The sequence below is a fragment of the Trichomonas vaginalis genome, chromosome III (genome assembly GCF_026262505.1).
Source record: "Trichomonas vaginalis G3 chromosome III, whole genome shotgun sequence".
NCBI classification, from domain to species: Eukaryota; Parabasalia; order Trichomonadida; family Trichomonadidae; genus Trichomonas; species Trichomonas vaginalis.
The window spans coordinates 14,209,242-14,236,701 of NC_067205.1; the positions used below are offsets into that span (position 1 = coordinate 14,209,242).

The window sequence follows — 27,460 nt, forward strand, 5'->3', positions numbered from 1 at the left end:
GCGGGACCGTTGTAGACCAATATAAACCATCATAAGAAACGGACTAATAGACTTGAAAACTTTCGACGTTTGGTCACTTGTTCTGAAAACAATAAGAACATAGAGCAAATTTCGAGATATCTGTATTTCGAATTGTCGCGAAACTAGAAGATGACGAGCCCAATTGAAATTGACAGACTATGGCGAAGCATAGTTTGAGTTTTCTACTATAGCGAAGAACAAGACTCTTTCTACTTTTTATACCGGCGTAACTTAGGGAATTACAATGGTGATTGTTTACTAAGGCGGCTCATGCTCATGTAAACGCTAGAGATTACAGATGGAAAATACGTTTCAATACATCTTAACAAATTCAAGAAGCTATATTGGCGCATAACCATTTTTTTAAACGTTCTTTTTTAAAAAAAATATATTTTACATAATATTAAATTTGCTTCAGCGTTGACAAGAATACGGTTGGAGCCAAAAGTGGCCTCGACCTCAAAACAAACATTTATGAGCTTACAAAAGGGTGTTATGAATGAATTCAGCAACATAACATCCTGACCTCGTTTCATTTTGTGCTAAATTCAGTAAAAATTATATTTTAGTGTGAAGAGGTAATCTCACCGTTTTCTCACCTGTTTTCACCCTCTTGAATTTTCGATGAATTTCCTTTAAGATAGAAAAAAAATAAAACTAACTTTATTTTTTTTAAGTTTTGGTCATCTTCACTTGTTATGACAAATATACTATATTTTTTACTTAAAAATATGCAAGGGCTCATAGCCTCAGTGGTATGAGGCTACCTCGCTACAGGCGTCGAAGACCTCGCGCTTCAAATCCCGATTCGCCGCAGTTTTCCTTTTATGCACGTGAAATTTCATGTACATAGGTTACTTTGTGTTAGACCCTAGTGAAGAAATATTAGAACGATTGATAGTTTTACATTGTAAGGTTACTTTGGTGTTAGACCCTAGTGAAGAAATATAAGAACGATAGGAGTTACATTGTAAATTGCGACGATAAAAAGTCTTCTGCTACTTAAGCAGTACTGCTACGTGTCAGTAAAGTACTGCTACTGTCAGTAACTGCTACTGTCAGTTAAACGTCAGTACTGTAACTGTCAGAAAGCGTCATCGCTACTGTCAGTAGCAGTACTGCATCACGGAGCCAGAAAAGTTACTGCTCGAGCAGTAAAAGGAATTTGAGAGGGTTTTCGACGTAAAGTTACTGTACTGTCAGTAAAAGTACTTGCTACTGTCAGTAAAAAAGTACTGCTACTGTTCAGTAAAAGTACTGGCTACTGTCAGAAAAAGTACGCTTTACTGTCAGAAAAAGTACTGCTACTGTCAGTAAAAAAGTACTGCTACTGTCAGTAAAAGTACTCTACTGTCCAGTAGCAGTATTGCTAGTAGCAGAGATTTTTTAGTCGTTGTTGGTCCGACGCGTTCTAAAGCCACAACACGAAGTGTCCGACGTCCCACCAAAATAATACTTTGTATTTTTATTGTAAGAACAGGACAATGGTCAGTCCGAAGCAAAAACAGCTTCACGAACAAACATCTAATGGCGGAAACAGTCACAAAAAGGCACTTAACACGTATTGAGTCTTACGTAGAGACAAGGCATGGTTATATTAAATGCCCAACAAAATATAGTTTCGCAGTTTAGGAAGACTTTAGAAGGTGATTGGAAAATAAGTCCTGGGAGAGTATTTTCGAAGGCAATTTGTGAAGAATATACCAACCCGCGAAAACAGCGGCCGTGGCTTTTTATTAACAAAATTCATGCAGGAATTCCGATGAAATCAAAAAGGTGTGTAGAGGAAATGTATGTACGACCCAAAGACTTTAGTAAACTATATAGCAATGTGGGTTCTCAAAATATTGACATTAGCAGTTGGAAAAATTATGGACTCCATAGACAAAGGAAAGTTCATGAGAAAAATTAGATGAAAGAAAGAACATAATGAAGTTAACAGTAGAGAATGCAAAACCTTGTTCGAAGCAGAACGATTAGAAAAATGCCAATGAAAAACAAATAGAACATGAACGTGAGATATTTCCTGGTTATAGAGAATTCTCCATACGACTAGACAATGGGAACAAGAAGATTTAAAAAGAGAGGAATTTGTAGAGAATATGAACTCGCTAAGATGAGCGATTAGAAGCTGCAGAAAAGAAGTTAAAAGCTTTGGGTTGTTTTGTACAAAAATTAGTGTGAGAAATGAACCATTTTTTTGGCAAAAAAATATATTTTAGGTGAAAGAGGTGAGATTTACAACCTGTTTTTCACCTCTTTTTTCACCGCATGAATCTTTCATTTGAATTCTTAAGATAGAAAAAGGTTAGTTTTTTAAAAAAAAATATTTTTTTATTTTTATTGTAAGAACATGTTTAGCAACAACTGTACCCAAACTCGTTAGTCATTGAATCCTTACGTTCAATTGTTATGTAGAAATGAAAAGCTTCATTTCCCTTCTTCATAATACTTTCGAAACAGGACAATCCAGGAAGATAACCAGCAAGTAACTGTTACAAGTAATTTAGACTGGTAGTCGCGAAGATGAGAAAATGAACAGTATCTATTATAGAAATGCAGCAGGATATTATGACCATCTACTAAACTACCGTGAAATCCAACAACAAAAAACTAGACTTATTTCCTGAATTCGACGTAAAATTGAAAAGTGAAACCAACTGACATCGGTAGAAATAAAGAAGTTCATCCACACGAAAGGTAAAATTATGAATTCCTTGGTTTTCATTGCAACCACAGAAGTCATGGACAAAAGACTTGCCATTATGGTATATAAGAACATCTCTGACATATATTAAATCTGGGGGAAGTTTTAGACGTTTACGATAACTTGGTTCGTTAGTTTGCAAATGTGTTTGGGAAATGAAGGAGATACAAGATAGCTAGCGGTAAGGTATGAACGAACAAATAAGCACAAAACTGCTTTTCAGATTTAAAGAAAACCATTGACGCCTTAGTTGTTCTTTACAGGTTAAGGTTTCAGAACTGATTAACGCAAAATGAACCCGCAATGTTCAAATGTAAAGCAGCAATGATGAAATATAAACTACTCAGTCAAAGAGATAGAAAGAATGCGAAAACGACTATGAGACTTAAAGAACAAAAGCAGAAAAAGCCAGCAGAAGATAAAATGGGATATCGTTGACATTTCTTTAATAAAAAACTAATCACAGCGAAGATTCCTTCCTATCTGACGTCAAGAAGAAAGTATTAAAGAAAAACTTTCGTATCGTTTAAAACATTCGATGTACTGACAGGAAGAAATGAAGCTACGAAATTGTTTTTAGATTTCAAATATACATCATACAAGTTCATGTAAAACGCTTTGTCGAAAAAAGAGGTGAGAAAAGAGCGTGAGAAACGGGTGAATGGAAATTCTCACCTCTTCGACTTAACAATATATTTTGGGTCATTTACGGCTCATACGAAGACGTCTTGACAAAAACATTTACGATGAAATCATGAAAATTTATGTACGAAGAAGTCTTGACAAAAACATTGTACGAATGAAATCATGAAATTCATGAGGTGAAAAAATTAGGTTGAAAAAAACAGGTGAAATCTTCACCTCTTCACCTAAAAATATATTTTTTATTGGAATTCAGCAACAAACATTCAATGAATTTCCTTACAGATAGAAAAAATAAAGTTTAGGTTTTTATAAAAATATTTTTTTATTTTGTATGTAAGAACAGAAATGTTAAAACATTGAGTTTGAAACAGTTAAAAGATAGACAATGACACCAAGTGGTTAGGAATAGGTGATTTAAAACGTAAGATAGCCAAAGAAATACAAAAGAATATTCTTTGATTCAGACATTTTAACGCACTATCTGGAAGAAAACATCCACGACTTGGGTTAAGAAATGCTTCAAATACAAGAAAATTTTTGACAAGAAATCCTGAGCTGCATGATTAATCGGTAAATTCTATGGACAAGAGCTATCTTATAGACAAAAAGTCTATATAACCAGTAGTTTTTGTTCGGATTGACCAGTTGTTGGATATAATTTCATAACATATGTTTCATTCGATACGAACGTTGCACTGATAGTGAGGGCTTACTTACATCGTTCAGAAACCGAAGGACTTCAATACAAAGAGATATAAGATAGGCAAGAAAATTATAAATATAAGTAGTAATATGAACAGTACAGTCAATAGAGTTAAGGTTGCGTTCTGTTAACGATATTTAGAGTGCTGAAACAGAACTACTTTGAAAGAGTTTGAGAAAATTTGTATGGTGCTCCACGAAAGTAATTAGAAACGTTTGAAGTTAGATGAGATAGCTAAGCTATAAATTATTTGAGACGAAGTTGCTGAAAAAATACATGATAAAGCGTTTACTTTTTGGTCTTTTAATTACAAGATAGAAAAATAAACGCTAGTTTTTTTAAAAAATATTTTTTTTATTTTGTATGTAAAGACAGATATGGTCAAACATCAGAGTAACACAAACAAATTGCTATCGTTCATGAAGATATAGATGAGAATACGAGTGGGTTCAGTATAAACAAACATTACGTCTTTTCATTCGTTCGGTCAAAGATGACATGTACCAAATGCAAAGTATGGTTTGACAGCAATGTTTTGCTCCAGATACTAAGAACCAGCAAGACTGGTTTTAATTAAATAGCACTCATGAACTCTTGATGTGAGTTCGAACATGTAGAACTTAAAAAGATGTACAAGGACAGACAAACTTCCATCCATATCTAAAAGGTATAATATGTTCATAATGTTCTAGTTAGTTCAATAGCAACTGTGTTCTTCACCTCGTTATGCATGGTATATTTACGACTATCTTGACGAAGTTTGCTGAAAACACATGTTTAAAGCGTTTATTTTTGGTCTTTTGTGAAAGTAAGGAAAAATAACGCTAATTGTTATAAAATATTTTTTTTTTATGTTATCGGAATTAGACAGATATGTCAACGATACATGAGAACAACAACACAGCATTATGTTCATGAAGCCAATAAATGAGAATACGAGTACATACAACTACAGTTTAACAAACAATTCGTCTCATTCGTGTCAGGTCAAAGCACGATATGTTACCAAATGCAAAGTATTTTGACAGCTGGTTGTTGCTCAAAAGACACAACGATTTGTGTCTCAAAAACCAACAGCACCAAGAACTTTAGAAGATCAGCTGACCACTTGTTTGGTTACGGGGAAACCGCCGAACGAGATCCTTACTGAAAATGCGTAAAAATTTCGCCAAATGGTTTTGAAAGGAGGTTGTATGTACATAGACTCGTTGCTAAATGCTAGTTTGCAAGTGGGCTTCGCCTCGCTTATCCGTTCGATATAGTTACATGGATGTTAGATTGCGAAATTACATGAGACAACGAACGGAAGAGAGGAAACAGACCTCAGAAGGCAAACAATGAAGTCTTGAAGCAAAAGACAAAAGCATTCAGAAAAAGAAGAATACCACGTTCGGTACAAAAGGAAAGGAAAAAGAAACTATAAGTATATCTGATTTATACTGCAAGAGATGGAAAATGAAGAAGAAAGAGATATGGTTATAGTTGCATTTTAGTCAAAAGAAACAACCAAAGCTTTTACGACCTTGCTAAGGTATTTACAATCTGAAGAAAATTTGGTTCTATCGCGAAAACTTACCGATTTCATGACACCAATGAAGATGTGAAAACAAATATGTTCAAGAATCGTTACCTCAAACAACACTATGATATATAAAGGTTGTACAATACTTATCATTCAAAGAAGATTTGCCATTTGTTAAAAGGAAAAAAATAACAGAGTATTTTGACAAACTTCAAACAAGTAGAGTAAATGAACCATTTATTTTTACCAGCTTGACACAAAGATGGCTAAGGTAGCTTCTATAAGGGTTAGATTGCCTCAGTCTGTTGGGTCTATGCGGTCATTGTCTTCAGGACAATCTTTTACTTTTTCAATGACATAGTCTTTTACTTTTTCAAGACAAGTCTTTTACTTTTTTCAAGACAAGTCTTTTACTTTTTCAAGACAAGTCTTTTTACTTTTTCAGACAAGTCTTTTACTTTTTCAAGACCAAGACCCGTTTATATATTTTTGTGTTTTTCAAGAAATTTTTTGGTGTAAGTCTCAAATTTGAACCAGTGTTCTTGATTTCAGGACGATACCCGTACTTTTTCAGACAAGTCTTTTACTTTTTCAAGAACAAGCTTCCACGTTTTCAAGACAAGTCTATTTACTTTTTCAGACAAGTCTTTTACTTTTTCAAGACAAGTCTGTACTTTTTCAAAGACAAGTCTTTTTACTTTTTCAAGACAAAAGTTTTTACTTTTTCAAGACAAGTCTTTTTATTGTTTTCAAGACAAGTCTTTTACTTTTTCAAACAATGGCCGACGTACACCAAACCGAGATCCATTCCCAACCAGAGGAACCTAAAAGCTGACAGCAACCACAACAGACTAAGACAATAAACACTTACATTTTTCAAGCTTGACTTATTTACAATTTTGAACTTTGTTTCTCTTCGCGATAGATATTAATTCTGAAAGAAGTATTGAGGAGTCTTGTATGACTTTGTTGTTACTTTCGCCCATAGTTTTCTGTCAAACTTACCTGCCATGGACTCTTTCATAAGTTCCATGAAATCGTCTTCGGACAATCCAGGGAAAAGTATGATATCAGTAAGTATTCTTTTAACATCCTTACTTAAACTCTTTGCTGTCTGTACACAAATGACAACTGAGATGTTAAAGTGTCTGAGCTTCTTAAGAATTCGACACATGTCTGTTCTCTGTTCTTTAACAAAGGATGAGAAGCAAAGTCATCTAAGATAAGAAGACATCTGTGAGGGTAAGTCTTCCAATCGTAAGATTGCAATTTCTTCGAAAGGTATTCTATCTCTTTCTGTTTGTTTCTGAAGTGTTTCTTCTCTAATATTCTCTGCATTTCCTCATTTGGGTCTTTGAACTTCGAATTGACATACTCATTTATAGCATTGTACTTCAAAACTCTTCTTTGGTACTTCTTTATCCAATCTAACAACTCAGAGTCTTTTATACATACTAACTTAGACTTCTTTATAATATCTTTGAACGAATTTACGGTTGGTCAAATTGACCAGAAGTACTACAAATGACTACTAACTCATAGAATGGGTTCTTCTCATCTAGTTCTTGTTGTTGTGCAGCCATTTTAAGATAAGTGAAAGTCTTACCCGACCCAGGTGGTGCAATTAGACCTGTTATACCATTCTGAGCAAATAAGAACTTGTCATGTATGGGTTTTATCTGAGCATTTTCTAACTTCCTCTTGTTCTTCTTCAAAACATTCTCAAATTTCTTGTCAATGTCAGCAAACTTTTTTTCTAACATATTTTTAGAAAAATTAAAATTTTTATCTTTTTGAAAATGTCTAGCGATTTCGCTATCTATATTCGAGACAAGCTTTTCGACTCTAAAACATCTGTCGACCATAAAATCTTACATAGTGTAAACAAGAAAGGTGAATTTGTTCTAAAGTTCTGTTTCTGGGAATATGACAAGAACCATAAAACCTTAAGCAGAGCAGTCTTAAAATTTGTCAATGACAGACTTGTTGACAGAGATGACGCCTCTTGGAAAGATGAAGTCCAACAAAAGTTCTTAGAATGCAAAGAAGGCACATGCGCTGTTCTTGAAGATGAAATAGAAAACAGAATAGAAGAGCTATTAAAGGACAAAGAACTTTTACATAAATATGGTTCTGAGAAATTTGACATAACTCCACCAGAAAAGAAGAAGAAGAGAGAAAAGAAAGAAAAGAAAGTAGAAGAAGAGAAGAAAGAACCAGAGCCAGAGAAGAAGAAATTTGACATGTAAAAATAAAATTTTATTTTTAGAACATTTCTGGGTCAATGTCAATGTTCTCTTCCTCTTTAGGAGCAAACACTGGCTTAGACTCTAAAATCTTTTTACCCAATTTACCTTGAACTTCAACTATCTTAGACTCATAATATTCATAGTCGTCTGCTTTCTTTGGTTCATAAGGTATAACAAGTTTGTATGCTTTGCCTTCTTTAAGGTTTGAAAACCTTCTGTCAAAATTTTCCTTGACTGTTAACAAACCTTCTATGTCTAAGTCTTCAAATTTCGCACCATTTTTAGTCACAATAGCAAACTTAACTGGTTCGATGTTCCAAACTTTGTCAAATGTAGACTTTTCAAAATGGTAGAAGTAAACATTCAAATATGCGAATGGGTCTAGTTCTTCTTTGACTTCTGTCATGTACTTGTTTACTGAGATGAATTTTGCCATCTTTTCTATCGGATAAAAAAATATTTTTTTAAAATTTACTCAGAAAAATTTTTCTTTGTATATACGCCGTTCTGAACATCTAAAAGATTTTTGACATTTGCCAAGAATGTTCGTTTAGACGCTGTCATATAACCATACTCTTGGCAATATTGTTTATATTCATCGTACAATGACCTTTCATCTAAACACTCAAAGTTAGTCTCATCTATAAACAGTTCATAAACACTCTTGTTTGCTTCTAACAATGTTTGTCTTTCTTCGGTATATGGAATTTGTCTTGGATTGAACTTAGAAATATCTAATGTCATGAAATATGAGAACAAGTGGTTGTAAAAGTTAGGTGTCAAAGTTTCTGCTAAGTCGTCAAAATATTCTGTATCTTGCATATGAGAATCTGACGTTCTGACAACTACATATCTTCTGTCAGAACTTTCTAACTTCATCGGAACGGCATTGTTTTGAAACCATGATGAAATTTGCAACATTTTCACAAACTCTTTGGTCTTTATATTTTCTTTCAACAACTCCAACTTTGTCTGTTATAAGACTCTTCAAAGCATCTGAGTTTAAAACCTTTGTTGTATCTATACTTTGAAGTTCGTTACATACTATAAGTTTCATATTCTCTATTGAAGAGTTAAATTTACCGCAGATGTTTTCTAAGTTGTCATATTCGATTCGAATAGCCCTCTAACAGTTTGCACAAATATCTGTAAAGAAAGTATTCTTACCAGTTCCTTGTTTTCCAATTATAATGAGAGCAGTTTCATTTTTAGCACTTGGATGTTGTAAGATGTTTGCAAACCAACATAAGATATACTCATAGACTCTTTCGTTTCCATTGCATATAATTTCTTTGACATGGTCTAACCAAGCTTCTATAACATTTTCTTCCATTCTACTTGTTCATATTTATATCCAGTGAAGATAGAATAGAAGTTTGGAGATGGTGTATAGAACTTTATACCTCGAACTGAAAAATCTTCTAACTTTGACAATAAGATATCCCAAGCATCTAACATCTTCATGCCAACTTGTACGACTTTTATTTTCTTAAGTTTTTGTCTACATTCTTGTTCTGAAACTATTGTCGCTCTTTGGTTTGTTAAAGACAACATCCCATTCTTTCATGACATAACATTCTGGGGCAGAGTCGACATAAATGACTAAACGTTTCAAATTCTCGACTGCTTTGTTATAGTCTCGAAATGGACACATATTTCTGAACGCTTGGAAGTCATAAAAATCTGAAACGTCTATTCTGTACATTTTTATAAAAATAAAAAAAAATATTTTTTTATTCTTGAGCTATTTGTTGTTCTTGAGCTATTTGTTGCATTGTTGTTCTTGAGCTATTTGTTGTTGAAGTTGTTCTTGTAGTACAATACTTTCACCAGTTGCATCTTCCAATTCGAAACTTTCTGCCGTCATTGACAAATACATAGGACATAAAAGTTTTACAGGAACAAAGTTTGCGTCAACTAAGTTAAGTTTATGTTTGCTAAAGTGTTTGAGTTCACTAAAGCTGAAAACTCTGCATTCGAATGAACAATAGGCAAACCAGCAGAGAAAGTGTTGTTTATACGCATGAGTATCTTTTGGTCATAGTAGTTTCTGTCGACATTCGAATAGCACTTTGAACCTAAGTTTGAAACAATATATAAAATAGGTGTACTTAAAGTCAATGGAACAGACAAACCTTGTATGACACCTTTTCCTGTTATAGGAAACTGTTGGTAGTAAAAACCAGATATAAGTTTTGTATTATAGCTCATATCGTTTATACTAAACTCAGTCGGACATCCAAACATAATGAAACCTGCTCTAGTTGCAGCACATGTTACATCCGTCCTTAAAGTATTAAATAAGTCAACAAAACCTGTTGGTGGTATATCTGAGTAAGTATCTTCAAAGAAGTATTTTTTACCATTCACAACAACAAAGTCTTCTGGTGTCAAAAGAGCAAAACAGGCTTTAGTCGTCATTGTGTTTAAAGTTAGTTTACAATATCGTCCTTGAGGACTTTGTAAGTTTGTTGTTATAGAATTATATGACTCAGGGTTTTTAGTCGTAATAGTATAAACCACTATGTCTTCTGCCATTTACTTAGCAACTAAACTTTAATGAAATGTTGTGGTCGTCAAATATTTTTATGACGTCTGGGAAACTATATTTTAAGTTCAACGTTTCACCTCCTTTCATAACGTATATCTTGTCAATGACATTATATGAAACACCACAGCAAGCAATGTCGGGTTCTATTTCTTTGATGTTTATATCGTCTGCCTCTGTCAAAAGTTTCAATAGTTCTTTCAAAATTTCATGAGGTGCGATGACATATGAGTTCACTTTTACAGGGTTGTGCTCAACCAAGTTTAACATTATACCCAAAGCTTGACAAATCTTCTCCTGAGTTTTAAGTTTGTCTTTAAGTTGTTGGTAGTCGTTTCGAATATCTGCAACAGAACTTAAGTCTCTGCTAACTTCAGGTATGTTTTGTTCTTTTACAGGAACTATTGTTATACCATCTTCGTCTTCGTATGGTTTCCCCACTTCAACATCTCTTTCTTTGACATTGACAACAACACTTTGACTGTTTGTTTGAGTTGGTGAATTTAACTTCACATCTGCCACCGCCATTAAACCTTTTGAAACACTTACGCTTCTATTTTTCGGAAATGACATTTTACTTAGAATAAAAAGATGGACGTATTTGAGTATCTCTTCGAATTGAAGCAAAACAAAGTTTACACACACAAACAATACAAGTTCATTGACAGAATAGTTCTTTATACAAACAATGGAAAATGTTATAGAATAGCAGTCTTTGCTGAACCAAAATATTTTCATAAAGCAAAGAAAGTTGGTATAACCGAATGGTGAAAGTTCTTGAAGCAGACAAAAATATAACAACAAAACTGACCGATATTTCTAAAGGTAAGTTTATAATACAATATTATATCAAAACTGGCGTACTGTCAATATTTGACGGAGAGAAGTCAGTTCAAGAACAACTTACTGACCTGCTGCCAAAATCTGCTCGATGGAAGCTGTCGTTATACCAATCTGAGGAGCCCCAGCAGGTTTCATCGAACGAATCTTCAAAAGAGCATCTTCCGTGAAAAGTGCTATTGGTTTTGTAAACTTCTTTGCTTTCATTCATCTGGACCGTCTCTGTCACCAGTATATTGTATTTGAACTGTACCAACAGTTGAAATACCACCCATAAAGTCTTCTGAGTCAGCAAATGGAATGCCAAGCCAAAAGTTTGAACGGTCTCCATTTGTATATTGAGTTTTTTGACCTCCTGTATGAGTCCATACTTTCACATATGGCATAATAGAACTTTGCATTTCAGGGTTAATGGTTGTTGTGAAGTTGTTGTTAAAGTTCATAGCATCTAATGTCAAGTTGTATGACCTCATATCCTCAACTGTAGAATATTCTTCTCTTGGATAATATTTGCCATCTATGTTTATATGATATTTAATACCAGGGTTGTAGAAACAAGAATAGTCATTTATAGTTCGTCTGAACAGTACAAACATAGTATCTGCATGTTTCATTGCAGTTGTTAAGCAATATCTGTTCTTGCACCTGGGTCAGCACTTTGGTTTCCAACTTCACCTGCAAAGTCTTTGACAGATATTTGGTGTATAGGGAACATAAGTGGAACTGCAATATATTTGGCAGCTAAAGCATTTGAAATATCTGGGTCCAACATATAGACTGCAAGTCTGCTTTCTATTCTCTTGCATTCAAATTTTTCGCATGTGAACTTAACTGGGTCCCAAGCATTCCAGCAGCATTGAATAAGTAGTTTACTTCAGTGTTGAGGTTTGAGAAACCAAAGTCTAAGTCAACTTTGTCTTTGCAAAATTCGGCGAATGACGTTTGATTTGCTCCCTTTACGTCTGTAAGAGTGAATGGGTCTTGTGTTGGTGCAATGACTAAGTTATTTTTGCTTGGAGTAAGTTCGATAGAAATTTTTCCTGCCCAGTTTGGCAAGTATCTTAAAAACCTGAAGATGAGGAAAGATGACAAAGGAACTCTAAGTTTCATTTTACTTTGGTTACTGCTGCTGCAGTTTGTCCAGAAAGGTTAACATAAACTCCTGGAACGTTAGGGTCAAGTCTTCTTATTTTCTCAATAGTTGCATACTGGTCTGTTTGTTCTCTAGCTTGTGGTTGTACTGAGTTTCTCAAAGCGAACCATTCATAGTTTGCCCATGTTACTGTTTGAACTAAGTCAGAGTTAGAATATATCTTATATCCCATGAAAACTTCTGGAGCATATTGGTATCCGACATAGAAAATTCCATTGCAACCTTTCTTGTCAGACAACTTGGCAGAAGGTTTTATTTCAATGTCTTGTTCCACGTATAAGAAAGAGTTGTCAATAGAAATTATATGAAACCTGTCGCAAGCAATATCTACTGTTGTTGAAGAACCTTCTCCAAACTCACCTACGTTTCCATAAGAAACAGCAGTTGTATATTCGTAAGTTCCAGGAACTATTTCTGACCTTCTAATGGCATTGTCGCATTCGTTATACCATTCGGAAACATTTCCATTCATAGCATCCAAAACTGTTGGCGTTATATTCTGAGCGGCGTACATTTCATATGAGTAAAAATATAGAATAGTTGGATTTATATGTCATAATAGAACCCACTCCGACCAAGCTTTACTTTCTTCCTGACTGAGTTTTTAACTCTTCTTTTTCCTTCATTGCCCTCTGCTTGAAGTTGTTGCATCTTTGCATTATGTTCATCTAGTATGTTGCAAATTTCCCATGTCCTTTTTGCCTTTTGGCTCTGGTCGCCCATCTCAGGTAACCTATATCCTAGAAAGAGTTTGTCATAGTCTGTATTTGAGTCTTCGCGTATTGTTTGCATGACTCTTTCCTGAGTTTCCGGTTCAAGCTCTTCAAACAGAGCCTGTCCATATGGAATAAGCTCGTTTCCAAATATATGTTTTGTTAGCCATTCTGGTTTTCTTTCCATGTTACCAACTATATCTTTTGTGAATGGGAAAGCTTTTACCCAATCTTTCAGTCTTGCGTCGTTTATTTCTGTAGTTGGTTTTATTTTGTCAAGGAACATGTTTTTCAATACTAACATTTCATTTGGTACTGTCCAATTGAGTTTTCTTAAATATTCATCCCTTCTCGGTTCATTGTCTGCAAAGTAAGTTTTTATGACATTTTGTAAACTTTCGTTTGCAAGGTCATGTACAATAGGTTCTCTTCCTTCTGTCTCCCTAACTTTCTTTCTAAACTCTTCACCAAATATACCATCTCTATGGTTCTGTGTAGTTCTTTGAGATAAATGTTCTAGAACGTCAGGTGTTATATTTCCATCAGCCATGTTCATTTCATACTGGTCCAAAATATCTGCATGTTTCATATCTTTCAATGGCATTAAAGCCGCGCTTAAAATACCAGCTATATCTGGTTCACCATTGACTTCCATTGCGTCTACAACTTCTTGGAATTGTGGTTGTAAGTTTATGAACCACCTATCCGGGTTAGCTTTATGACCCCATCTCATTGTAGTTCCATCGTCTGCAGAAACAAAAGTAGGTTTGTTTCCATCTTGGTTAGGTTCTGAATGAACTTTAAACAATGTTTCATTTCTATATGTTTTCTTGAAATTTAACCTTTTATTTTCACCGAGTTCATCCGAAGATTGAACGTTATATGTCGTAAGTAAAAAGGGTTGTTGTATTTGTGTACATTTTCTTTCAGTACTTCCATTCTATGCTGAATATTTTCATCTGGTGTTGGAGTCTTTTGTATGTCGGCAAACATTTTTCGATATTCTTCTACTATGTCAGCCGAATTTTTTTTAGACTCTTGGAAATATTCCATATTCTCCGCATACTCTTGTTGAGGGTCAAGAATTTTCGGCTGTTCCAAATCTTCATCTAGTTCTGTGAGGTTAGTTTCCAAAGGAGGGACTTGTTCGTTTCCTTCAGGCTCTTCTAGCTGTTGTTGCTGAACTATTTCTTCCATGTCTGGTTGTATCTGAACTTCTTCCTGTTGAGTTTCTTGTACCTCATCTGCTGGCATTTCATATATTCCGAGACCGTTTTCAACAATTTCCCTATCTACGTCATCCGCATTCATAAGCCTTTGTTCTTTCGTTCCGTCTCCTTTTTTTACGCGTTTCATGACGAAAGTTGAATTGTCATTTAGCTCTGACATCAAATATCTCGGAGTAAATTCATCCATGTCATTTGGATGATATGCTATTAAATCATATCCCTTAGCGAGCTTGTATTTTCCAGGTTTGAGATTATATCCGTTTTGGTGCTGAGCCATAAAGCTAAATAGGTTCGGGTCAGTATTTCCATCCTTGAACTTTCCAATAGCTTCTTTATATCTGTCACTAAAGTCAATACTATCTGGGAAACCACACTCTTCTTTAAGCATTTTTAAGAATTCTTGGTTTCCTTGTTCTCTACTTCTTTTATGTCCTTGCTCTGTTTGTGGTTGTTGTTGTGCAGGGTTTTGAACTGTTGGTTGCTGTGCTGGTTGTTGTGTTGGTTGTTGTGTTGGTTGTTGTGCTGGTTTTGGTTGTTGTGCTGGTTGTGGAGGTGGTTGTTGTGCTGGTTGTTGTGCATGCCTGTGTCTGTGTCCATGTGACGATGTAAATGTTCTAGGTAGTCCTGGTGCAGGTGCTTCTCTTGGAGGGTTTGGTGGTATATAAGTTCCACCAGCTGGCACATATGTTCCATCTGCAGCGTAATGTCCTACCTGACTTTTCGTTTTTAAGAAAGCATTTACTAGGTCTGTTTTGGTCTGTTGTAACTCTTTTTCTTGACTTTCCACAACAGTTGCTCTAACGGCGTCATAGGCACTTTGAACTGCCTGTCTCGTTGCTGCATCTGTTATTTTCGTCATATTTTGTGCTACTTCTTTTAACTCTTTGTCGAAACCTTCAGACTTCAGTTTCTTTCCAGATGAGAAGTCGTTCACTTGTTTCACCTTACTATGAAGAGCTTCGAAAGCGTTCTTAAAGTCAGCATTTGTTAAAGCTTCATTTGAACTATCTTCATCCGCTTGTATTTTTGTCCTTATTGACCCTATGAGTTGGGCTGCTTTAGCGTTGGCTTGGGCATCTAACCAGTCATTGTTAGCTTTTATATATTCTGCGCTTTTCATTGCCTTTTGCATGGCTGCGTCGTTATTTTTACTTTCTTGTGCTAAGTTTTCATACTGTACGGTTTGGTTTTGCAACTGTAAAAGTTTTTCTGCCTTTACATTTGCTTCAACTTCTTTTTTATACTCATCGCTATCCATATATGTCTTCAGGGCTTTTTGTTTTATCTCTTCATCTTTCAGTATTTTATATTGAGTAGTATGGTTTTTCAAATTTATGACATCTTGTTCCATTTTTGCTACTTCTGCTGCTTTTTCTGACACTTTTTTGCATATTCCTCTGTACTTAGTTCTTTCAGTTGTTCTTCTTTCTTCTTTTTCTCTACGTTTAACTCATTTAGTTTCTTTGTGTGTCTGTCATATTCTAGTTTCTTTTCGTTTTCACTTATTTGCTTCTGTATGTCTATGTTTGACTTTTTGACATCTGTTATTTGATTTTTGAGTGAACTCAAATTCATTTGACTTTGAGGGTTATATGCTGTTCCGTCTGCAGCTCCACCATAGCCTGCCATTTTCGCTAAAAGTGCCGCTCTTAAACCTCCACTCTGTGCACCAACAACTCGGTTTAAAAGCATAGGATTGCTTGACATTTGTTGCAACATAGTGGGGTCATTCAGCATTTGTTGTTGCAACTGTTGTTGTGGTGTCAGTCTTACTATTGGATGTTTCAATGCTCTCTTCCTCTTACGTATATTCTTACGTAGCTTACGTGGCATTTTAAGTGAAGTTAAAAAGCGGCTTTTGACAGATGTTTATTGTGACTTCTTCGTAAAGACTTTGTTAAGACTTCTTCGTAAAGACTTTGTCAAGACTTCTTCGTAAAGACTTTGTTAAGACTTCTTCGTAAATGACCAAAAATATATTTAGGTGAAGAGGTGAGATTTCACCTCTTTTTTCACCTCATTTCTCACCTCTTGAATTTTCATGAATTTCTTCGTAAAGACTTTGTTAAGACTTCTTCGTAAAGACTTTGTTAAGACTTCTTCGTAAAGACTTTGTTGAGATTTCTTCGTAAATGACCCTAGTAGTATATTTTTGGTGTAAATTTCATGAAAATTCAAGAGGGTGAAAAATTAGGTGAAAAAACAGGTGAAATCTCACCTCTTCACCTAAAATATATTTTTGGTGTAAATTTCATGAAAATTCAAGAGGGTGAAAAATTAGGTGAAAAAACAGGTGAAATCTCACCTCTTCACCTAAACATTATTTTTGGTGTAAAATTCTGAGAAAAATGACAGATGGAACACATACTTTTTCAGTAAGTACATATGGGGTAGAAAAGAGGGTAGAAAACGGGGTAGATATACCCTTCTACCCTAAAATATATTTTTGTCTGATTTACGCTCATTACGATGAAGTTTTGACAAAGTCTTTACGAAGAAATCTTGACAAAGTCTTTACGAAGAAATCTTGACAAAGTCTTTACGATGAAGTTTTGACAAAGTCTTTACGATGAAGTTTTGACAAAGTCTTTACGATGAAGTTTTGACAAAGTCTTTACGAAGAAGTCTTGACAAAGTCTTTACGATGAAATCTTGACAAAGTCTTTACGATGAAATTCATGAAAATTCAAGAGGTGAAAAATGAGGTGAAAAAACAGGTGAAATCTCACCTCTTCACCTAAAATATATTTTTATTGAATTCTGTATAATATTCTGAGTAATATGACAGATGTTTATATAACACTTCTCCGGTTTATAGGACCTCTCTCATATTCTATCTTGTCATATCAAAACTCATAGTCATGTTTGTCCTCTAAGACTTCATTTATACTAAACATCTTCAGGGCTAGAAGGCACGAAGTGCCTGGAAGCCCCACTCCCTTTTTTTTTTTTTTTTTTTTTTTTTTTTTTTTTTTTTTTTTTTTTTTTTTTTTTTTTTTTTTTTTTTTTTTTTTTTTTTTTTTTTTTTTTTTTTTTTTTTTTTTTTTTTTTTTTTTTTTTTTTTACCGTATATTATTTTTTAAGCTATCTTATTTTTTGAAGAGAGAGGGTCAAAGTTGCTATTTGTTTAAGAGTATGCACTTTTGTCACCTACTCATTTTTTGAACTTTTATTCAAATCTTTGGTCGCAAGAAGAATTGCATGATAAATAAAAACATTTAATCAAAGTCAATTTTATTTTTCATATTCAAATGGACTGAGTGTTAACATTTAACATTTTTTGCTAATTGTCGTCAAAAATTAGGCGTAAAGCAAAAATTGATATTTCATATGGTTTTATGATAGATAAGCATTATATTCCCACTCATTATATTCGTAAATTTTGAGGGTTATCCTTCGCTTTTAAGATCATTGAATTTGATTTTTATATAAAATAGTTATATATTAGAAAATAATATGAGTTTATGTGATATTATTTTTCAGAAGATTTTGTGTTCTTCTTCAAAATTTTATTTTTTTATTAAAAATAATCTTTACAAAATATCCATTTACTTTAATTAATATTTAAAAACGTGCTCTATCAAAAGTTCCAAAAATTCAATATTTTAGCTTTTCTGAGGTGTCACTTTTGATGAATTTCTGTTTACAACAGTTTAATAAAAATTTGAACGCATGACTACGTTATATATTTTCAATAGTCCGGTGATATTCAATTGTCATTTTACCGAATAAAAATCTTTTTTCTATTTTGAATTTTGATATTAATATATACTTTTTCCAAAAATTTTACCCTATGCTTTCAAAAAATTGATGTAGTTTTGAAAATTTTAAAAATCATAGTAAATCATAAAAATGACTGAATTACACTCCACTCATTCTACAGAAGAAAGTAATAGTAAAATGGTATCTAATATATTGATTGATGCCACCGAAGTTCAGAATGAAGAAGGTGAAACACGTTTTCCGATTGCATATCGATATTTACTTACAAAATATATATGGTTACTAATATATATTCTAATTGTTTTTGGTGTTCTGGTGACAGTTCCTTCCCAAAATGTTGAAAAATTCTCAAGTTCGTTTTCAAAATTTAATTCATCAGAGAATCCTTCATTATTTATTCACACCACAGATTCACATGTTAGCTCATACAAGCAAACAAACAATAAGAACTTCAGAGATGCCCTTAATTTTGCAAAATCATTCAATAATACCCTTATTGTTAATAGTGGTGATTTAGTTGATGACTGGAATTATTCAAGTAAGCTTCATTTAGAATAAGAACTGCTGTACAAAATGAAAATGATTTCAGGTTATACAAATCTCTTAAAGAAGAAAGTGGACTTGATCCTTCTCTGTTTATTGAAGCTGCTGGAAATCATGATATGTTTAATACATTTTCATTTAACATGAAAACAAACTTATTCATAAACTCAACAAATAGCAATATTAAGGAAAATACATCTATCAATGATTTTATTGTTCAATCTCGAGTTCATGAAAACATTGTGTTTATCATTGTCAATCCATATGACTTTCCCAAAGGGAGAGCTTTACTTGACATTTTTATTCATCCATCAATGGGTATTCTTGACCTGATTGAAGCAAAAATTGTTGAAGCTCTTAATAATCATAATGATAAGTCGATTATAATAATTACACACTATCCGGTTGGCCAATTTGGACAAAGCAAATCATCGGCTGGTCTTACATTTAAAGATATCATTATCAAATACCAGATTTCAGCTGTTCTTACAGGCCATTCTCATCCAAAAACAATCCAACCACAACATCATCTTGATTCCCTTGAAGTCATTTGCTCTGATCTTGTGAGTCATAGAAATATTGGAATTGTTTCAAATGATAATGGAAATATCTTTTATCATAGCTATAGTGTTGAACAGCGTCCAAGTTTCATTGTTACTTACCCAATTGATTATAAACAAATTTCAAAAATGACAATGTTTAATTCAAAGGAAGTTGATGTTCGAGTTATTGCATTCACCGATTCTGAAAATGAAACGATATTATGTAATGGACAAGGAATGAATTTTGATAGACATTTAAGGTCTGGTATGTCTTTATATCATATAAAGATGACATTCAAATCCGGATTCAACAATATTCACATTGCAAATGCTAACAACACAGAAAAAGAAATGATCAGATTCTTCATAGGTAGTGTTTCCCCATCATTTAAAGAAAAACTCGGAGATGAAAGAAACTATTACAAATACTCATTGAGCATCCTTATTCTTCTCGGCCTAATAATGTTTGTTGTATTGTTCCCTTTTAATATTGAAGTTAAGTTCGAACCACTTATGAAACTATACAACAATTGTATAGAATATCTTGAAAACAGAGAAAATGAGTATAAAGTAATCGATCACATTAAATACATTCTGTGTGGTTTCCTTTTTGTTAGATTCTATCTTATCAAATATAATAAGAATGTTATGCTTTATTTATTCATGTTATTTTTATCCCCGTTGATCCTTCCATTGGGTTTGATAAAATCAGAGGAACACTTTGGATTAATATGCATATATGGAACATTTTTGAACAACCATTTATACCCTACTCAATTTGTTTACTTAATATATCTCATTCATATTGGTATAATAACAATTCCTTTAACATTCATTACCGCAATGTTTGGCAAAGAAAGAAAATTCTCTTTATGCTTTGTTGTTGACATTATTTTTGCACTCTTCTGTTTAATCATCACTATTTATTATTCATTGTTCAGTATCTCCCATGCAACGACTCTGGTATTGTCAGCCACAAACTTCCTTTTTGTCCTTCTTCCATTTGCATACATGATTTATCTGTTACTTTTTTAACTGCTCAAAAAATATATGCTAGAAGCTTTATAAAGTATAATGTTTGTTTTATTAACCTTAAAATCTTATTGATTCTAAAGAATTCTTTTGATTATTTAAAATTTCAAGACTAATGAACTTTTTTTATTCTTGTAGCTATCCATTGAGGTCAGGTGAGTGGGGCTTCCAGGCGCGTTGCGCCCTCTAGCCCCGGAGAAACTAGAGGAGGAATGATACAAAGACCAGATGAAAAAAATAAAAATATTATAATAAAATTAAATTTTTAGTCTTAAATTGTTTTTTTTATTCGGTATATTCTGAATCTTGAATGTCTTGGAAATTTTCTTCTTCTTCGCTCTCTGAGGTGAGGATTTCTTCGACTTCTTCTTCTTCGCTCTCTGAGGTGAGGATTTCTTCGACTTCTTCTTCGCCATTGGGAGCAACAAATCCTGCGATGAAAACTTTGTATATACCTTCTTGAGGAGTCTCTATGATGAAAGTCGTATTGTTGAGGAAATGGAACTCGACATCTTGAACAAATTGGCAACTGCTGTGTGTGAATTTTGCAATTGTGAGAGGCTTTCCTTTATAGCCCTTGGGAAAGCTTGAGATAGTTACTGTTCCTCCATATGGAACTCTGGCAGGAATATCTAAAGCAACAGTTGTTATAACGTGGAAATTGTCTAAGAATTGAGGCATAGGTTCAATGCAGTATAGTCGTTTTGACTGGTTGTCTTTTGTGTAGAAATATAAATAGAATGACCTTTCACCATGTTCATTCAATTCTTCCAAATAATTGTATGAATTTGGATATAAACGGACAAATTCAGCAATTTTAACTTCTTGTAAATGCTTCTGCAAGTTCTTTGGAAACAAGTGAATGAACTGGTCAATAGCTTGCAACGCTATGAGATTGGCAGTAACGGGTAAATATGAAGCAAACATGTCAACAAGTACGCCAGGGTCTTTGATTTCGTTTTCAAGTGGCTGAATGGCATCCATGACAGCTTGAAACATCTCGTTATAATCTCGATTGTCTTCTGAACCCCACTGTTCATTTAACTTATCTAACAATTCTAACCTTTTCTTTGCGTATTTTCTACGAACTTTCTCTGAAAGAGGAGTGTCGCTATCTTGTGTGTCTTGAATTTGAGACTTAAATTGTTTGCTAAAGGCGAGATATCGTGTTTGCGACCTAGTGGTCATTGCAGAATGTGTTTCTGTATGTTCGATTGGATGTGTTTCTGTATTTTCGGGTGGTTGTGTTTCTGTATGTTCGATTGGAGTCTGATTGGTATGAACTTCTTCTGAAAATGCTTCTGTTCCGATAGTTGTTGTTGCCTGACCTGTTGGCTGAGCTGTTTCTTTGTGCAAATGCATATTGTCCAACAATTTGTTTGAATTGTATGAGGAAGTTGCTTTGGTATTATAGGAGGTCGTAAGGGTTTTGAGAATGGTGAGACATAAGTTGTAGGAACTTTAACTGCAGAGGTAGTCGACGAATTGTTTTTTTTCTTCTTCCATTATGAAAAATGAACTGTTTTTTTCGGACTACTCATAGAAAAGTTTAAAATAAACCGTTTTCGTCAACGGTAACCCCCTCTATTTTTTTATTTTATTTAATAGTTACCGTTGGCAAACCGTTCCATCTCAAATATTGAATGAACTATAAACGTTTTTTGTTTTCTATATATACTTTTTTGTCCAACGGTAAAACTTTTTACACAACGGTTTTTGAGAGTCGTCGCCGTTGACTTTTTTGTAGAGCACTCAAAATAGTATAACTTTGTCCGGACAAGTAAGGGTCTATCGTCGCTACAGGAAAAGTTACAGGCGTTCCAAGGAAGTATACTTTGAGAAGCCTTTTCCCCTTATAGAATGAGATAGGACGGTTATTTTACAAAACTGACAACACTTTGACCGAGTAGTTTTTTGTGCTGAACAAAAAGTGTCATATAAACATCTGTCAAAAACCGCTTTTTAACTTCACTTAAAATGCCACGTAAGCTACGTAAGAATATACGTAAGAGGAAGGGAGCATTGAAACATCCAATAGTAAAACTGACACCACAACAACAGTTGCAACAACAAATGATGAATGACCCCACTATGTTGCAACAAATGTCAAGCAACCCTATGCTTTTAAACCGAGTTATTGGTGCACAGAGTGGAGGTTTAAGAGCGGCACTTTTAGCGAAAATGGCAGGCTATGGTGGAGCTGCAGACGGAACAGCTTATAACCCTCAAAGTCAAATGAATTTGAGTTCACTCAAAAATCAAATAACAGATGTCAAAAAGTCAAACATAGACATACAGAAACAAATAAGTGAAAACGAAAAGAAACTAGAATATGACAGACACACAAAGAAACTCAATGAGTTAAACGTAGAGAAAAAGAAGAAAGAAGAACAACTGAAAGAACTAAGTACAGAGGAATATGCGAAAAAAGTGTCAGAAAAAGCAGCAGAAGTAGCAAAAATGGAACAAGATGTTATAAATTTGAAAAACCATACTACTCAATATAAAGTACTGAAAGATGAAGAGATAAAACAAAAAGCCCTGAAGACATATATGGATAGCGATGAGTATAAAAAAGAAGTTGAAGCAAATGTAAAGGCAGAAAAACTTTTACAGTTGCAAAACCAAACCGTACAGTATGAAAACTTAGCACAAGAAAGTAAAAATAACGACGCAGCCATGCAAAAGGCAATGAAAAGCGCAGAATATATAAAAGCTAATAATGACTGGTTAGATGCCCAAGCCAACGCTAAAGCAGCCCAACTTATAGGGTCAATAAGGACAAAAATACAAGCGGATGAAGACAGTTCAAATGAAGCTTTAATGAATGCTGACTTTAAGAATGCCTTCGAAGCTCTTCATAGTAAGGTGAAACTAGTGAACGACTTCTCATCTGGAAAGAAACTGAAGTCTGAAGGTTTCGACAAAGAGTTAAGAGAAGTAGCACAAAATATGACGAAAATAACAGATGCAGCAACGAGACAGGCAGTTCAAAGTGCCTATGACGCCGTTAGAGCAACTGTTGTGGAAAGTCAAGAAAAAGAGTTACAACAGACCAAAACAGACCTAGTAAATGCTTTCTTAAAAACGAAAAGTCAGGTAGGACATTATGCTGCAGATGGAACATATGTGCCAGCTGGTGGAACTTATATACCACCAAACCCTCCAAGAGAAGCACCTGCACCAGGACTACCTAAAACATTTACATCGTCACATGGACACAGACACAGGCATGCACCAAAAACAACAACAACAACCAACAGTTCAAAACCAGCACACAACCAACAGTTCAAAACCGCACGCACCACAACAAAACAGCACACAACCAACAGTTCAAAACCTGCACAACAACCACAAACAGAGCAAGGACATAAAAGAAGTAGAGAACAAGGAAACCAAGAATTCTTAAAAATGCTTAAGGAAGATTATGGTTACCCAGATACTCTTGACTTTAGTGACAGATATAAAGAAGCTATTAGAAAGTTCAAGGAAGGAAATACTGACCCGAACCTATTTAGCTTTATGGTTCAGCACCAAATGGATATAATTCAAACCTGGAAAATACAAGCTCGCTAAGGGATATGATTTAATAGCATATCATCCAAATGACATGATGAATTTACTCCGAGATATTTGATGTCAGAGCTAAATGATAATTCAACTCTCTTCATGAAACGCGTAAAAAATAGAGACGGAACGAAAGAAGAAAGGTTTATGAGTCGGATGACTTAGATAGGGAACTTGTTAAAAACGGTCTCGGAATATATGAAATGCCAGCAGATGAGGTACAAGAAACTCCACAGGAAGAAGTTCAGATACAACCAGACATGGAAGAAATAGTTCAGCAACAACAGCTAGAAGAGCCTGAAGGAAACGAACAAGTCCCTCCTTTGGAAACTAACTTCACAGAACTAGATGAAGATTTGGAACAGCCGAAAAATCTTGACCCTCAACAAGAGTATGAGGAGAATATGGAATCTTTCCAAGAGTCTAAGAAAAATTCGGCTGACATAGTAGAAGAATATCGAAAAATGTTCCCGACATACAAAAGACTCCAACATCAGATGAAAATATTCAGCATAGAATGGAAGTACTGAAAGAAAATGTACGCAAATACAATAATCCTTTTTACTTACGACCATATAACGTTCAATCTTTGGCTGAACTCGGTGAAAATAAAAGGTTAAATTTCAACAAAACATATAGAAATGAAACATTGTTTAAAGTTCATTCAGAACCTAACCAATATGGAAACAAACCTACTTTTGTTTCTGCAGACTATGGAACTACAATGAGATGGGGTCATAAAGCTAATCCGGATAGGTGGTTCATAAACTTACAACCACAATTCCAAGAAGTTGTAGACGCAATGGAAGTGAATGGTGAACCAGATATAGCTGGTATTTTCAGCGCGGCTTTAATGCCATTGAAAGATATGAAAGATGCAGATATTTTGGACCAGTATGAAATGAACATGGCTGATGGAAATATAACACCTGACGTTCTAGAACATTTATCTCAAAGAACTACACAGAACCATAGAGATGGTATATTTGGTGAAGAGTTTAGAAAGAAAGTTAGGGAGAGAGAAGGAAGAGAACCTATTGTACATGACCTTGCAAACGAAAGTTTGCAAAATGTCATAAAAACTTACTTTGCAGACAATGAACCGAGAAGGGATGAATATTTAAGAAAACTCAAATGGACAGTACCAAATGAAATGTTAGTATTGAAAAACATGTTCCTTGACAAAATAAAACCAACTACAGAAATAAATGACGCAAGACTGAAACATTGGGTAAAAGCTTTCCCATTCACAAAAGATATTATTGGTAACATGGAAAGAAAACCAGAATGGCTACAAAAACATATATTTGGAAACGAGCTTATTCCATATGGACAAGCTCTGTTTGAAGAGCTTGAACCGGAAACTCAGGAAAGAGTCATGCAAACAATACGCGAAGACTCAAATACAAACTATGACAAAATCTTTCTAGGATATAGGTTACCTGAGATGGGCGACCAGAGCCCAAAGGCAAAAAGGACATGGGAAATTTACAACATACTAGGTGAACATGAGGCAAAGATGCAACAACTTGAAGCAGAGGGCAAGTTACCAAAAGCGACACCAAAGAAGAAGAGAAGAGTAGAACAAAGTGAAAGTAGTGAAGAAGTAACTTCATCTAGTGAAAGTAGTGGCAATGAAGGAAAAAGAAGAGTTAAAAACTCAGTCTCAGTCAGGAAGAAAGTAAAGCTTGGTCCGAGTGGGTTCTATTATGACATATAAATCCAACTATTCTATATTTTTACCCATATGAAATGTACGCCGCTCAGAATATAACGCCAACAGTTTTGGATGCCATGAACGGAAATGTTTCCGAATGGTATAACGAATGCGACAATGCCATTAGAAGGTCAGAAATAGTTCCTGGAACTTACGAATATACAACTGCTGTTTCTTATGGAAACGTAGGTGAGTTTGGAGAAGGTTCTTCAACAACAGTAGATATTGCTTGCGACAGGTTTCATATTATTTCTATTGACAACTCATTCTTATACGTGGAACAAGACATTGAAATAAAACCTTCTGCCAAGTTGTCTGACAAGAAAGGTTGCAATGGAATTTTCTATGTCGGATACCAATATGCTCCAGAAGTTTTCATGGGATATAAGATATATTCTAACTCTGACTTAGTTCAAACAGTAACATGGGCAAACTATGAATGGTTCGCTTTGAGAAACTCAGTACAACCACAAGCTAGAGAACAAACAGACCAGTATGCAACTATTGAGAAAATAAGAAGACTTGACCCTAACGTTCCAGGAGTTTATGTTAACCTTTCTGGTTCAGATGGAACTGCTGCCACTAAAGTAAAACTGAAACTTAGAGTTCCTTTGTCATCTTTCCTCATCTTCAGGTTTTTAAGATACTTGCCAAACTGGGCAGGAAAAATTTCTATCGAACTTACTCCAAGCAAAAATAACTTAGTCATTGCACCAACACAAGACCCATTCACTATTACAGACGTAAAGGGAACAAATCAAACGTCATTCGCCTTTTGCAAAGACAAAGTTGACTTAGACTTTGGTTTCTCAAACTTCAACAATGAAGTAAACTATTATTTCAATGCTGCTGGAACTGCTTGGGACCCAGTTAAGTTCACATGCGAAAAATTTGAATGCAAGAGAATAGAAAGCAGACTTGCAGTCTATATGTTGGACCCAGATATTTCAAATGCTTTAGCTGCCAAATATATTGCAGTTCCACTTATGTTCCCTATACACCAAATATCTGTCAAAGACTTTGCAGGTGAAGTTGGAAACCAAAGTGCTGACCCAGGTGCAAGAACAGATATTGCTTTAACAACTGCAATGAAACATGCAGATACTATGTTTGTACTGTTCAGACGAACTATAAATGACTATTCTTGTTTCTACAACCCTGGTATTAAATATCATATAAACATAGATGGCAAATATTATCCAAGAGAAGAATATTCTACAGTTGAGGATATGAGGTCATACAACTTGACATTAGATGCTATGAACTTTAACAACAACTTCACAACAACCATTAACCCTGAAATGCAAAGTTCTATTATGCCATATGTGAAAGTATGGACTCATACAGGAGGTCAAAAAACTCAATATACAAATGGAGACCGTTCAAACTTTTGGCTTGGCATTCCATTTGCTGACTCAGAAGACTTTATGGGTGGTATTTCAACTGTTGGTACAGTTCAAATACAATATACTGGTGACAGAGACGGTCCAGATGAATTGAGAGCAAAGAAGTTTACAAAACCAATAGCACTTTTCACGGAAGATGCTCTTTTGAAGATTCGTTCGATGAAACCTGCTGGGGCTCCTCAGATTGGCATAACGACAGCTTCCATCGAGCAGATTTTGGCAGCAGGTCAGTAAGTTGTTCTTGAACTGACTTCTCTCCGTCAAATATTGACAGTACGCCAGTTTTGACATAATATTGTATTATAAACTTACCTTTAGAAATATCTGTAAGTTTTGAAGTTATATTTTTGTCTGCTTCAAGAACTTTCACCATTTCAGTTATACCAACTTTCTTTGCTTTATGAAAATATTTTGGTTCAGCAAAGACTGCTATTCTATAACATTTTCCATTGTTTGTGTAAAGAACTATTCTGTCAATGTATTTGTATTGTTTGTGTGTATAAACTTTGTTCTGCTTCAATTCGAAAGATATCCGAATACGTCCATCTTTTTATTCTAAGTAAAATGTCATTTCCGAAAAATAGAAGCGTAAGTGTTTCA

At 34.4% G+C, this 27,460-nt stretch overlaps 12 protein-coding genes and 1 pseudogene across 13 annotated transcripts, besides 4 other annotated features; 7 read left to right on the forward strand and 6 right to left on the reverse strand.

Moving 5' to 3' along the window:
* Window positions 1-2,378: 2,378 nt before the first annotated feature.
* Window positions 2,379-12,848: a mobile genetic element.
* TVAGG3_0699820 (uncharacterized protein) lies at window positions 7,581-7,847 on the forward strand (the record flags this gene model as incomplete). The annotated part of the gene is made up of 1 exon (XM_051243334.1): window positions 7,581-7,847. A coding segment is annotated over one exon (267 nt), but the record flags the coding sequence as incomplete, so codon positions are not given.
* TVAGG3_0699830 (protein of unknown function, DUF4108 family) lies at window positions 7,864-8,283 on the reverse strand (the record flags this gene model as incomplete). The annotated part of the gene is made up of 1 exon (XM_051243335.1): window positions 7,864-8,283. The coding sequence occupies one exon, from the start codon at window positions 8,281-8,283 to the stop codon at window positions 7,864-7,866; it is 420 nt and encodes a 139-aa protein (XP_051089922.1).
* Window positions 8,319-8,751, reverse strand: TVAGG3_0699840 (annotated as a pseudogene). The gene has a single exon. A coding segment is annotated over exon 1 (433 nt).
* Window positions 12,849-12,934: 86 nt separating the features above from the next.
* Window positions 12,935-13,756, reverse strand: TVAGG3_0699850 (protein of unknown function, DUF4106 family; the record flags this gene model as incomplete). The annotated part of the gene is made up of 1 exon (XM_051243336.1): window positions 12,935-13,756. One exon carries the CDS (start codon window positions 13,754-13,756, stop codon window positions 12,935-12,937), a length of 822 nt encoding a protein of 273 aa, XP_051089923.1.
* A 488-nt stretch (window positions 13,757-14,244) lies between these two features.
* On the reverse strand, window positions 14,245-15,588 carry TVAGG3_0699860 (protein of unknown function, DUF4106 family; the record flags this gene model as incomplete). Its single annotated transcript, XM_051243337.1, has 1 exon — window positions 14,245-15,588. A coding segment is annotated over one exon (1,344 nt), but the record flags the coding sequence as incomplete, so codon positions are not given.
* A 1,868-nt stretch (window positions 15,589-17,456) lies between these two features.
* Window positions 17,457-17,486: a mobile genetic element.
* A 457-nt stretch (window positions 17,487-17,943) lies between these two features.
* Window positions 17,944-17,981: a mobile genetic element.
* A 201-nt stretch (window positions 17,982-18,182) lies between these two features.
* Window positions 18,183-18,611, forward strand: TVAGG3_0699890 (metallo-dependent phosphatases family; the record flags this gene model as incomplete). Its single annotated transcript, XM_001299675.1, has 1 exon — window positions 18,183-18,611. The coding sequence occupies one exon, from the start codon at window positions 18,183-18,185 to the stop codon at window positions 18,609-18,611; it is 429 nt and encodes a 142-aa protein (XP_001299676.1).
* A 299-nt stretch (window positions 18,612-18,910) lies between these two features.
* TVAGG3_0699900 (helicase related family) lies at window positions 18,911-20,173 on the forward strand (the record flags this gene model as incomplete). Its single annotated transcript, XM_001299674.1, has 1 exon — window positions 18,911-20,173. One exon carries the CDS (start codon window positions 18,911-18,913, stop codon window positions 20,171-20,173), a length of 1,263 nt encoding a protein of 420 aa, XP_001299675.1.
* A 282-nt stretch (window positions 20,174-20,455) lies between these two features.
* Window positions 20,456-20,851, reverse strand: TVAGG3_0699910 (uncharacterized protein; the record flags this gene model as incomplete). The annotated part of the gene is made up of 1 exon (XM_051243338.1): window positions 20,456-20,851. The coding sequence occupies one exon, from the start codon at window positions 20,849-20,851 to the stop codon at window positions 20,456-20,458; it is 396 nt and encodes a 131-aa protein (XP_051089925.1).
* Window positions 20,852-20,927: 76 nt separating this feature from the next.
* Window positions 20,928-21,358, reverse strand: TVAGG3_0699920 (attachment subunit-related family; the record flags this gene model as incomplete). Its single annotated transcript, XM_051243339.1, has 1 exon — window positions 20,928-21,358. A coding segment is annotated over one exon (431 nt), but the record flags the coding sequence as incomplete, so codon positions are not given.
* A 789-nt stretch (window positions 21,359-22,147) lies between these two features.
* Window positions 22,148-23,087, forward strand: TVAGG3_0699930 (protein of unknown function, DUF4106 family; the record flags this gene model as incomplete). The annotated part of the gene is made up of 1 exon (XM_051243340.1): window positions 22,148-23,087. A coding segment is annotated over one exon (940 nt), but the record flags the coding sequence as incomplete, so codon positions are not given.
* A 1,317-nt stretch (window positions 23,088-24,404) lies between these two features.
* Window positions 24,405-27,460: part of a mobile genetic element that runs on past the window's edge.
* On the forward strand, window positions 24,462-25,311 carry TVAGG3_0699950 (protein of unknown function, DUF4106 family; the record flags this gene model as incomplete). The annotated part of the gene is made up of 1 exon (XM_051243341.1): window positions 24,462-25,311. A coding segment is annotated over one exon (850 nt), but the record flags the coding sequence as incomplete, so codon positions are not given.
* TVAGG3_0699960 (uncharacterized protein) lies at window positions 25,490-26,002 on the forward strand (the record flags this gene model as incomplete). The annotated part of the gene is made up of 1 exon (XM_051243342.1): window positions 25,490-26,002. A coding segment is annotated over one exon (513 nt), but the record flags the coding sequence as incomplete, so codon positions are not given.
* TVAGG3_0699970 (protein of unknown function, DUF4106 family) lies at window positions 26,441-27,094 on the forward strand (the record flags this gene model as incomplete). Its single annotated transcript, XM_051243343.1, has 1 exon — window positions 26,441-27,094. The coding sequence occupies one exon, from the start codon at window positions 26,441-26,443 to the stop codon at window positions 27,092-27,094; it is 654 nt and encodes a 217-aa protein (XP_051089930.1).